At 49.4% G+C, this 12,415-nt stretch overlaps 1 protein-coding gene across 1 annotated transcript; it reads right to left on the reverse strand.

Moving 5' to 3' along the window:
- Positions 1-1,030: 1,030 nt before the first annotated feature.
- LOC142567773 (uncharacterized) lies at positions 1,031-5,399 on the reverse strand. Its single transcript, XM_075677955.1, has 3 exons — positions 4,574-5,399; positions 2,288-4,096; positions 1,031-1,203 (listed from the first exon to the last, which is right to left on the reverse strand). Exons 1-3 carry the CDS (start codon positions 5,397-5,399, stop codon positions 1,031-1,033), a joined length of 2,808 nt encoding a protein of 935 aa, XP_075534070.1.
- Between the last annotated feature and the right edge of the window lie 7,016 nt (positions 5,400-12,415).

Genomic DNA, 12,415 nt, shown 5'->3' on the forward strand with positions numbered 1-12,415 from the left:
CCAACCACGGGTGCAACAATGTATGGTGCTCGTTGCGACTTTCAACATCCTCCCCCGCAATGAGCGCCGGCTCATTCCCGGCCACCATTGTTAGCACAGGCAGGCACCTCACTGAGCTCGAGTGGGTATAAGGCTTGTACGGGTCGTCGCAGTTCGCTTTGGTTCGGGAGAAGGATCTTGCAAGCACGTACTCGGCCATCTCTTCCTGGAAAAGTCTCCAAAACACGACACATTTTCCACATCTGGCGTGGAGCCCGATCATCCCCGAGGAGAACTATGTCTCCCTCACCGATGCCTCTTCCTCTGCCTGGCTTTGTAACATGCGCTGAGCGAAGCTGCAGTAGGTATTCGCGTCTCCACCGTTTCCAGAATGAGTCAACAAGCCCGGCGCGTCTCCTCCATAGGCGTGTTAGTGTCTGTGCTGACGTTTTGACTTCGGTGGTCTCTCGGAAGGGAGGCAAGCTCGTTAGCCTGCGACCGACTAAGAAATGTGCTGGAGTCAAGGGCATAAGCTCCCCCGCGTCCTAAGAGACGAAAGTCAACGGACGAGAATTTACGGCCGCCTCGACTTGGGTTAGAACCGTGGAGAGGCTGTCATGGTCAAGGCAGCTCCTTCCGAGCACTCTGCGAAGGGTGGCCTTCACGGTTCTCACCATTCTCTCCCAAAAGCCACCCCACCACGCCGCTCTCTCAACAATAAATTTCCAGCTGATATTTTGTGCGCTAAAAAAAGACTGGACCTCGCTTCCCTTTATGGCGTGGAACATCTGGTTCAGATCTTTAGATGTCCGTTTAAATGTCAATGCGTTGTCGGACAGAACCGTCTTGCAGATTCCCCTCCTTGACACAAATCTCTTAAACGCCATCAGAAATGACTTCGCCGAGAGGTCTGTAACAAGCTCGAGGTGAACGGCTCGTGTTGTCGCACAAGTAAACAAAGCAATATAAGCTTTGTGTTCGGACCCGCTATCATTGTAGAATATGGGCCCCGCAAAGTCGACACCCGTCGTCTCAAATGGCTCAGCCTGGGTCACTCTGTAGGGGGGAAGCGGGGCAGTGGGCTCTTGTGCAGCTCGGCAACTCTGCCTATGGCACGGAAGACAGCATCGAATGACCGATTTGATGGCTTGTCTTCCTCGAATAATCCAGTAGCGTTCTCGAAGTTGGGATAACGTGTCCCGTACTCCGGCGTGCAGTAGGCGTCTATGCTCCGAAGAAATGAGCAAGCGTGTGAACGGATGAGACGGTGATAATATTACGGGATGCCTAGCGCTTTCTTCTTCTGTGCTGTACTGAAGCCGCCCACCAACTCTCATTATACCGTCAGCGTCCAAGAATGGGTTCAACGCTATCACTGACGATGCCCGGTCGAGCGGTCTGGCGGCACGCAGCGCGCAAACATCGTTCCCGAACATGTCTAATTGACAGGTTCTTTGCCAAAGCTTTTCCGCGTCGGCTACCTCTTCAGCCGTCACCTCGCCCGTAAGTTTTGACCGGCCTCGGCAGTTTAGAATGAAACGCCTGGCCCACGCTGTTATACGGAGCACTCTCGTTAGTGAGCTATGGTCTTCCAGGTTCATTAGTAGTTCCGGTGCGCTCTCTGTGATAGTGTGAAGAATATGGACCGCTCGCTCTTCTGCCATGCAAAGCTCGCCCTCCCGGATATCTGACACCGCAGTGACTCGTTCTTCCCTTTTAAGCCACCCTGGGCCTGTCCACCAGTCCTTGCGTGCGACCAGCTCCGTAGGCAAGATCCCACGGGTAAGCAAGTCCGCCGGGTTCTCCTTGCCGGGACAATGTTGCCACACAGTTGGGTCTGTTAGCGTTTGAATTTCCTGCACTCGATTGCAAACGAAGGGTTTCCACCTTTGCGCAGAACTCCTTATCCAACTGAGTGCGACAGTTGAGTCTGTCCAACAGTGCACGGAAATGCCGTCTACGTTCAGTTGCTCTGTCAGGTAGCTTGCGAGCCGTGCACCAATCAGCGCTCCCATCAGCTCTAGCCGCGGCAGTGACAGTCGCTTCAGTGGAGCGACTCTGGCCCTTGCCATTAATAGTGCTATGGTGATTTCACCCTCTTCATTTTGCGCCTTGATGTAGGCCACTGCACCGTATGCTTTCGGGCTAGCGTCACAAAATAAGTGCTGCTCAGATTTCGTTCGGGCATGTCTTAGGTTACGAGCCAATATTCTTGGGACTGATATCTGCCGAAGTTGAGGAAGCTGTTGGCACCATTTATCCCATGTCTCCTGTAAATCTGAGGGAACCCTTTCGTCCCACGCCGTACCTCGCTCCCAGAGGCTCTGGAACATGATCTTTGCCGTGATGGTAATGGCCGAGAGAAAGCCAAATGGGTCAAAAATGCGCGCCGAGGCCTGCAATACGAATCGCTTCGTGTCTTGCCGACTTGCCAAAAATCCAATCAGGGCGGTCATCTCAAAAACGAATTCGTCTGTGTCAGGCCTCCACTCTACACCGAGAATCTTTGTGGGGCCTAGCTCCGGTAGAGTTTTTTGGGCGCTTTCAGTCTCGGCAAACGATGCAATCAGTTCTGGGTAGTTTGATCGCCATTTCCTGAGGTTCATACCTGCAGCCTTGAGTATGGACTGCGATTCCCTGATTATGCGCTCTGCCTCTTCTACACTGTCGGCACCAGTAACCAAGTCGTCTACATACAGGTTGTCACTCAGGATCTTGGCGGTGCGAGGAAATTTCTCCTGTACCGTTTTGAGATGACGACTTAAGGTAGCTGCGAGGAGAAACGGGCTACATGTAACGCCGAATGGCACCCTTGTCATGCGGTACTCTTTGATTGGAGGGAGCGCGTCGCCCTGCCCTGGTGTACTTTGATACCACAGAAAGCGGACAGCGTCGCGCGCACTCTCTGCAAGCTCGATTTGAAGGAAAGCCTTTTCTATATCGGACATTATGGCCACATTATGCACTCGGAATCGAATCAGGATGTCCGCTAGGTTTGGATTTAGATTAGGTCCTGCGAAGAGGACGTCGTTCAGTGACAGCTTTCCCGCCGCTTTGGAGGAGGCATCGAATACGACTCTCAACTTAGTTGTTTCGCTACCAGGCCGGACAACACCTCGGTGCGGCATGTAGTAAATGGGCCCCAGCGGGGACTCACCCAGTTCGTTCGCTTCCTCGGCGTGTCCAGCTTGCAGGTAGTTCCTGATTGCCTGATCGTAGTCCAGAACGGTTTCTTCATGTCGGAGCAGCTTCGCCGTTAATGAGTGAAGTCTGTGCGATGCTATGCTCTTGTTGTCTGTTAAGTCTGACGCGTTTTCTTTCCATGGGAGAGCTACTTGGTATCTACCGTTCTTCTGGGTGATGGTTTCTTCAAAGGCCCGAAGAACGCTGTCTTCTTTGGCGGTCAGCTGTGTATCGTTGACGATCCCAAGGTGCTCCAGCTCCCAGAATGACCTCAGTTGACGAGAGATTTCGTCGGGTGCTGTGGTCACACCTACCCGCATCACTCCGGTGCTCGATAGAAAGGTTGCGACGGACGATGTAGACTCTGTGCCCTGCAATGTCCATCCAAACGCAGTCTCCATGGCCACGAGCTTCTCACCAAGACGCTTGACATTTCCTGTTGCTATATCCCAGTAGTGATCGGCCCCGATAAGCAGCTCAACTCCAACACCAGGATGGTAGCCGTCAGGCAAGGTGTCAGCAAGCTGGAGGTCTTGTTCACGAGCGATGCTAGCCGTGGAGTCGTAAGGTGGTGGGAGGAGGTCTCCGCAGATCTCGGGCACCTCTAATGCTTCGATCCGAACTCTGGTGTTGTTGCGCCAGTTTCGCAGCCAGCATTCCACGCGATGACACCTTCTTTCTTCAGACGGTCTCTCGCTTCCGAAGGCGTAGATAGCTAGCTTCTCCCCTCCTATGATGCGAAGATTGAGGCGCCGGGAAACATCCTGTCGTACAAACGTTCTCTGGCTGCCACCGTCAAGCAGCATTCTCACCAGAGCACTGTTGCGCTGGCCCTCCGCATACGCTCGTGCAGTCTGCAGAAGCACACGGGTCTTTCCCAGTGCTGGTCCCACCTGAAGCGATGATTGCACTGCTGTCTCTGCTGGTGCAGCATCTCCGATTGAAGGAGGGTGTGTCGGTCTTTGATTGAGCTCGCAGACGCCAGTTGCGTGTCGTCCAGAGCATTTGGCACACTTCAGCCACCTTGCAGTTCTACATTCAGCGGCACGGTGCTTCTTTTTCGCACACTTGTAACAGCGCCTCTCTCTTGACATCACCTCCTTTTTCTTGGCCATGGGCACGGGGGCGACACAGTTCGCTGGTTGATGTCCCTCTGCACCACAAAATGCGCATTGCGTTTCGCCGTCGGTTACGGTGAGAACAGATGCCGATGGGTTTTGCAGACGAACATCCCCTTTGATTGGCGCTTTCTGTCTGATAGGGGCGTCCTGGTACCCACGGCGTAGTGCACTCTGTGCTCTCTCTCTGCTCTCAACCTCCTCTCTCATAAAATCGAGGAAACTGAGAAGCTCGTGTTGTGGCGTTTCGGGTGAGGCAGCCTTCCGTCGGAAGTACGCCAAGCAAAGCTCACTTGGGATACTTTTACGAAGGACGGTGAGAAGCAACGTGCCGTAGGTGCTCGACGACACTCCCAGTGCCTCTAGACTTCGGACTCCCGAGCGGATTTCGTCGTAGAGGCTCCTCAGCCTTTCGATGTCCCGCAGATCGTGCACTGGGCGGACGTCAAGCAAGCGCGACATGTGGTCCTCAATTATGACGTCCTCCTTCCCAAATCTCTCAATGAGGGTCTTCACTGCGATGTCGTAATTTCTATCGCTGATCGGCAACCCCTCTATGGCAGCGGCGGCTTTTCCGGTTAGATAACTGGTTAAGTATTGGAACTTCGCTATTGCAGGCAGGGTGCTGTTCTTGTGAATAGTCGATTCAAATTGGTTCCAAAATTTCTGCCACGAGCGCAGGTCCCCGCTGAATTTTCCGATTTCTAACTTCGGTAACTTGGTTGTTGCTGATACTGGCTGGAATGTCGCAGGTGGAACGGAACCGATGTGGTATGCTTCCTGCTCTGATGCGTTGCCTGTGACTGACGGAGTTGTCGACCGGCTCTCGTTGGCTGTCTGACTCCTGAGAGCTCTCTTGATCTTTGTTTTGATGGAGCAGATCTTCTCCGTGTATGCAGCGCAGGCTTCTAATTCTGCATCTAATTCTTGAAGATCTATCTTCTTTTCGATGCTCTCGTTAACAGATTTCAACTCATCCGCTTGTTCGAGGATAAGGTCGAGGTGTTCCTCAAGCTCACCGACTTGGATGGTTGGCGATTGCAGTAGGTCGCTGGCAGCTACGATGATTTTTTCGATTGCTTGTCGCAGGGCAGCTTGCTTCTTCTGTAGTCGTTCCATGGCGCTTTCGATGTCAGCAGGCGAAGTATTCCCGGGTTTCGGCACCAAAAAATGTAAATGAATGCTCGCGCCTTTGGGCTAACTCTAATTGCTGTCGCTCTTGGACGACTCCGCTAAATTTTGCTGCGCGTTTACTAAGGTCGACGGCGTCGGCCGTGCACGCAGGAGCCTCGAAGGAAGGAACTTTACTCGTTGGGATACGTTTCGAGACTGGTTTATTTACAAAAGATAGATCGAAGAAAGGAGAAGGGAAAGGGAGAAGTTACACAAAGTCCACGTTCTCTTTTGGCCGCACCGAGGCCTTCGTCCTTGTCGGGGCGCCCGCGCCTCGCACTGAGTAGGCGGTTCGCCGAAAAGGCGGTGGAACGGATCAGGTTGTTTGTAGATGCGCCGGCCGGCACGTGCTGCAGTGGGGCGCCTCTCGTCCGTTCGCCGGCTCCCTCTTTCCCTTGTGTCGTCGGTCCCCCAACCACGGGTGCAACAATGTATGGTGCTCGTTGCGACTTTCAACAACATCCGTTTCCGCTTCTTTAACTACCGTCGCAGTCCTGTGTCACATTCTTGTGACGCTACCCGTTTCGCAAAGAACTTCGTACGTTCTAAGTATTGTTGACCGACTAAGGCGTCCTCCCCAATGCCACATCAGGAATAGCTTGGCTGCCTTCCTCTTGTCGCCGTGCGCCGCCCCCAGATCATTCGTGAAGTGCATGACTGTCTTCTTGAAGAGCAGATCACTGGCGTGGTACCGTCGGGATCTCCCGTACGCACTGACACGTACTCACGCACTGACACGTCAAGCAAAAATGATTTACGCAGTCGACAACAGCATATACTGGCCGTACAGATCCGCCAAAACGCATTAGATGAGCGTAGCCTGCGCAAGGTCTGTTTCTATTCCTAAAGGGAACAAGAACAACATACGTTCCGGGCGCGCCTATTTCCAGAACAAGATGGGTGCACAAAATTAGTCCTAAGTGCGCCGTCACGGTTTCCCAGCTTCGATATCCCCCTCCAATCCCCCCCTACGGCTCTGCTACGCTTATTAATGCATCAGTGGCGTGTTCTCATCATACCGCGACCGTCATATAGCGTGAAGCCCTGCATCGAGCTGGCGCCGCTAGTAAAGCCATGTAGCCATGGCTATTCGCTATTTCGTAGTTTCGATGCTTCGCGCGCTTCTTTTTTTTTTTTCCGGAAAACCAACGAGGCAAAGCTGAGCAGGAAACAAATGCTTGATTCGGAGGTTATTCGAGGTGCCCTACAACTTTGTAATTGATATGTTTGCGATTCAAGCAATGATTTCACTAATTAAAAGCAATTAATTAATACTTCGGACAAAAATACTGGCTGTAAGTACACACGACTACGGCTACTATGCAGTCGGTACGATTTCTCTAGAGCTCCTGGATTCAAAAAAAAATATTGGTGCAAATTAACTGGGACACCCGGTATATGATACAGGGGCAGCACACAGGCATAATTAATGTAAGTAGGCAATGACGAAATAACATTTCGAAAGGACTCCAGGTGTAATACGAGATATGGAGGAATGAAAGATCTACAACGAAGTCACTCGCACACACGAAACACGTAAAGAAATTGGGTATTAGAAAACTGTTTTATTTGATACATTTAATCAAATATAGCTTAATTAAAGGAAGTGGGAACCAAAGTATAAGCATCATGGCAGGCATCATACATATTTAGAATTTGTAGGCAATATAGATATTCTAGGCTCTGTATAGTTTGTTCTTACATGCGGAACTAATCATTTATTTGTTTATCTCGTAGAATTGTATTGATATTTGCGTGGAATTTTAGAGACAGCCTTGAGATGTTCAGAGACGCCAGCTATAGGCAGAGAAAATCTGAGGGAATACAATAATCTATATTGAATAAAGTAAAAGTAAAAGCGGAAGAAAACACGGAGAACCCCGTATTCAATAAAAAATGTTATTTGCATGAGCTCTGTAACCGCGTCCACCTATATGTCTTATTTCTCTTTTCTATAGAACTAGAATCATATTAATTTTCGTTTTATGTTGTTGCCCATGCCACGTGACAGTAATTGAGATGATATTGGAATGCCGCATGGTGGATGATGAGTTTCAGCTTAACTGTAAATCCATAGCGACATTTTGACAAACAACCTTCAGCGGATGACAGCTTTGAAGTACGAGGACGAATCAAAGTATTTGCCCCTATTATTTATTAGCCAAAAATAAGGTACATACAGGTAATTACAACTATACGTACTGTTCTACGTACCTTACTCTATTTTTCCACATAGTCCCCACACCGGTTCAGACATTTGTCCCATCGCAGCACTAAATTTGAGATGCCCCTGTCGTCAGTCAGCGACGCACGCGGTCTCGCTGAACGCTCATTGTAATGCAAGTCTTCACGGACGTTTGGGAGCTCTCAACAGCACCACCTCACACTGCTCAAAGCGAGACACATTTCCCCATACGTGGGCTGCATTTCCCTGTGGATTTCGATGGGCGACAGTCCCTTACTCCATAGAAAACGAATCGCACTTCGTTGCTCGTACGCCGTGGACGTGGAAGATCTACAACGAAGTCACTCACACACATGAAACACGAAAAGAAATCGGGTATTAGAAAACTGTTTTATTTGATACATTTCATCAAATATAGTTTTATTAAAGGAAGTGGGAACCAAAGTGGACGTGTGATGCACAACCATGACAGGGAAACACGGGGAAGGCGGGAGATGGACATTCAAGACGGTGAGCAAAACGAGAGCAAGGTGAAAGCAGGAGCCAACGTTTCGACAAGTGGACTTGTCTTCTTCAAGGCCGCATATGCTTTCCTCGCCACAGTATATATAAGTGGGGTTCTTCAAAAGGGGAGAGGGGATAAGGCGGGTGGGTGCAGCAACGAGCGAAGGCTGTTAGCGGCGAGGGTGTCGAATTGTAAATAAATGAGTGCTGTGCACAAGGCCAGTGACACGGCCGTCTGTCAATCACGCGTCAACGGCCGCGTGTCAGCCGGCGTGTCATTGGCGTGCACAGCAGCCCGTTTCGCTGGTGGTCGTGGGCTATCGTGTCTCTCAAAGAGATAATAGAAGGAGCGGAAGAAACTGCTGCTCGCGAAAAAAAAAGGAAAAAAATTTAAAGAAAATACTGAAATGGAATACATACATAAATATATAAAAAGAAAAAAAAACATTAAGCAACCAAACTACGTGTTGTTGCCTATAGCTTGAAGTTTAGCATAGCGAATAGATTCTAAAGCTCCCTTTGAAACGTTTATGCCTATTGGTTGCAATGTCTTGAACTTATGGATAAGGTATGATTCTCTGTATTTTCTTTCTCGTTCAGGAGGGAAATTTGACTAAGATCCACGTGCGGTCCTCTCCGTGTCAGCGGCAGTACTCAGCAATAGCAACTTGAAATGACGCATACGGAAAGCACTTGCGCGTTTTGGTCATCAGCTTGGCTTGACTGCGGACCACAGTCGACAAGCCAACGCACCGATCCCAAGTGATAACGCCAACCACACAGTTGCATATTCGCGGTGGGGCAGAGCGCGTGTACGTAATTCCACGTTGTTCCAAGATGCCAACGTTGTTCCCCAAGATACCAATGGGCCAGCAAAATCCGCAGGAGACCTTTGCTGGCCCGTCGGAGGCATGCTGCTTGCGTTTATTCCGCATAGATTTGATCGCGATAACTTTTCGCGGATATCTGGGTTATTTATGGTTATAAGAAATATCGGATAGTGGAAGCTATTTTCGTGTCCGATGGGACTTCCTTACAATAAGGTTCGACTGCGTAATGGCTACAATTAGGTTGTACGGATTACAATTCTGATACCTCCTTCTGTGAGCAGTTTTCACATAAATTGAATTCTGGGGTTTTACATGCGAAAACCACGATATGATTCCGAGGCACGCCACAGGGGGGGGGGGGGGGGGTGCTCCGGATTAATTTGACTACCTGGGTTGTTTAAAGGGCCCCTGAAACGGTTCGGACACATTTTGTGGACGCGTGGGGTACAGCTTAAGTAGAACATTCACACCACAATTTAAGTGAAGCGTTTCGTATTAATGGAGCTACAAGCGATTACAAGTTACCCTCCTCCCTAGCCATGCTTTTCCTCCTCAACTCGTTCGCCGAGCGATCGGCGTTTAAGCTCCGCCTTCACTGGTTCTGCGTCACGATGTAACGTCACATCATCCACTTCCGGTTGTTTTGGAGCCCGCCCCCGCCCGCGCGAAACGTCTCCGCTAGCGGCTTGGCCGTCAACCCCAAGCGAGAGCTATCGAAGCAGCGTGCGTTGCGAGCATTCTGTCGTAGCGCCGAACGTGTCTGGTATTCCGGTAATCGCACACTAGCAGAACGTTTCGACGGAGCGGTGAAGGCATAAACTCAAGCTGATGAAGGAACTTTAGCGTAGACGTACGTGAGCTGCCTGATCGGTCTCCACGGTCCAGCCACCCGTTGGCGCAGAGCTTAACCAGCCGAAGAAAGAGATGATATTGCTCTAATCAAGTGTAAAACATTTTAAACATTTTCAAAAACAACGTGTTAATGATTACACTCCTGCGAGACATTTACACCAGCAGCAAAGAATACATTTTGTTACTGCTACTGTGTGTGGTTGAGCTCTATGCCACCAGGTGGCTGCATCGTGCAGACCATTCACATTTGCGCTTCTGTTCATCCCCTGAAACGACACGCAAGGTGACACGGCTCGCCCTACTGACGTCATATGGGCGATTTCCGTCATATGGGTAGGGGTGGCTTAAAATTCCGCCGAGCAGTGACCTGCAATCGGCAGCGATGTGCATTTTTAAAACCTTATAATAAATTATACGCTTTACGCGGAGCACTTAGATGTGTGAAATAATGATCAGAAGGGCCTACTCTAACGACTCAATACGTTTGGAGAAAATCGTCAAAATCGTTTCAGGGTCCCTTTAACATGCACCCGATGCACGGTACACTGGCAGTTTTGCCTTTTACCCCCATCCAAATGCGGCCACCGTGGCCGAGATTTGATCCCGCGCCCTTCCCAGGAAGCACGCAGCTAGCTTGTGGACGTCTACCTTCCCGCTTGATCTAGCTAAGGCCACAGCTAGTAGCCGTCTATTGTAAGCTGTACTCAAGACCCAGACCTCTGCAAGCCAGCTGGTAGCTCAGCTAATGCTCCCCTCTATTTACGGCTAGTAACCACCTTGAGAAGCACTCAGGGGTGGAACTCCCCAAAGTCATTTTGGAGAAATTCTTGGAGCAATAAATGTGCATATTGGAGAAGTTTGGAGCAGACAAAATTCATTTTGGAGCAGATTAAATTTAATTTTGAAGTAGTTTGGAGCAGGCCAATCTGAATTTTGGTGGAATAATGGAATAACGCACTTCGAAACCACGACGGAATAGAGAATAAACCAACATGAGCGCTGTACTGTAACTGTCTTAAAGGGACACCAAAGTGAAAAATGATTTCTTCTGCATCAGTAAATTACCGTTCTACAACACCAAAAACACCCCTCTTACAACGATAAGACGTTTGGTAAGCCAGAAAAAGCGCAAGAACGAAATACGGGTGGCGACGCCTACTTAAGTTACCGCACCTGAGGGCTGTGACGTTTTGGATTTTGATGGCATCTTCGAGGGCCTACTAATTATATATAGCGGTGCAGATTGACTACGTTGTGTTCTAAAGCAGGCCCGGGGGTGCCGGGGCCCCCCCTACCCACCCACGCCACCACTCCTCATACATTCCTAAAGCGACGCGAGATCAATGTTCAGACTTGGCAGCTATGCATCGGTCAGCATTTTGCTGCCCATTTCACTCCTTTTGGATGGCGGTAGTTATCGGCATCTCTTAGGATGTGAAGGCCAGTTTTCTCATAGATTCGGCGCCCGCGCGATTAATTCGAGATGCGTTCAGTTGTCACCATCTATTCAACAGTCACGCGCATATAGCTGTTGCTTTTGTTAGTTCAACCTTCTTTGTTTAGGATGATCGTGGGACCAGGAAAGGGAGTCGGTTGTTAGTCAGCTGGTCTGTACTCTCGTGGAACGAGTTCCCGCCAGAGAAAACGCCAATTGCGTTTAACTTTTCCTTTTGCTTCATTATTTCCTCTAATGACGGCTCGCCGCAACGCTGGCAGATGCCCGGAACCATATACAAGTGATATTGGTTAGATAAGGTGGGAAATAAAATAATGTGAAACAGCGTCCATCATGAAACCATGCAATAACCCTTAAACCCATGAGACACATGACTGTCCCCCGTTACCTCGTCTGGTTTTTCCCAAATTGTACAGCACTTTTCGTGCAAAATTGGTAAGTGGAATCAAAAATCGCGAGGAGCTCAGAAATTAAGCGATCTACTAAGGGAGAGAGCCAAGGCAACAACCAAAGTGCAAGGAAAAGCGAATAATAACAAATTTAACCGTTGTTTATGAAAATATTTATGGATCAACATCTTTTTATTTAAAAAGGAAGTAGAGAAAACGCCGCCGCAAGTGGAGAACAATTACGTGTTTTGAATGACGCTTCGATAGTTATCGGTCGAACCGCCTCACGTAGCCAGTTCTCTGCTGTGCTTATGTGGGTGTTTTTCTAACCTTTCGCGGTGAGCGCAGTACGTCTAGAATCGCAGTGTCCTGCGCTCTACGTGGTTGTATGGGACTGGCGGCCACACAGCGTTATATATACGCAACTTCCCAAATAACAATACGAGTCGGTTTTCGCACTTGGTAGAGCAGTAAACGAGGAATCCAAAACAACTGTGATTGTTCCGCAAATATACATTTCGTTATAATTCTTCCAGAGCTAATACAAAAAACGCTACTATAGTCGGTTACAACTTAAGTCCGCAGTGAAGCCTCGCCCACGCCCTCATTACAACCAGCCACTGTTCCTCCACGAGGCTGCAAATAGTTCGTACTTCAAACTCTTCCTGTTACCCAAATAAGGCGGTAACCAAAAAAACTAAAATTATTAGCACTTAATTTTACACGTTTCGCTCGCCTATTAAGTG

This window comes from Dermacentor variabilis, chromosome 1 (genome assembly GCF_050947875.1).
Source record: "Dermacentor variabilis isolate Ectoservices chromosome 1, ASM5094787v1, whole genome shotgun sequence".
NCBI lineage: Eukaryota > Metazoa > Arthropoda > Arachnida > Ixodida > Ixodidae > Dermacentor > Dermacentor variabilis.

Excerpts from the sequence above, each read along its gene's own strand:
- LOC142567773 (XM_075677955.1), bottom strand. The coding sequence starts at position 5,399 with ATGGAACGACTACAGAAGAAGCAAGCTGCCCTGCGACAAGCAATCGAA. Across the intron at positions 4,097-4,573 it reads CCTTCGTAAAAGTATCCCAA|ATGCTGCACCAGCAGAGACA; the intron begins GTGAGCTTTGCT and ends CTTCAATCGGAG. Across the intron at positions 1,204-2,287 it reads CCAGAGCCTCTGGGAGCGAG|ACGCCTACTGCACGCCGGAG; the intron begins GTACGGCGTGGG and ends TTCGGAGCATAG.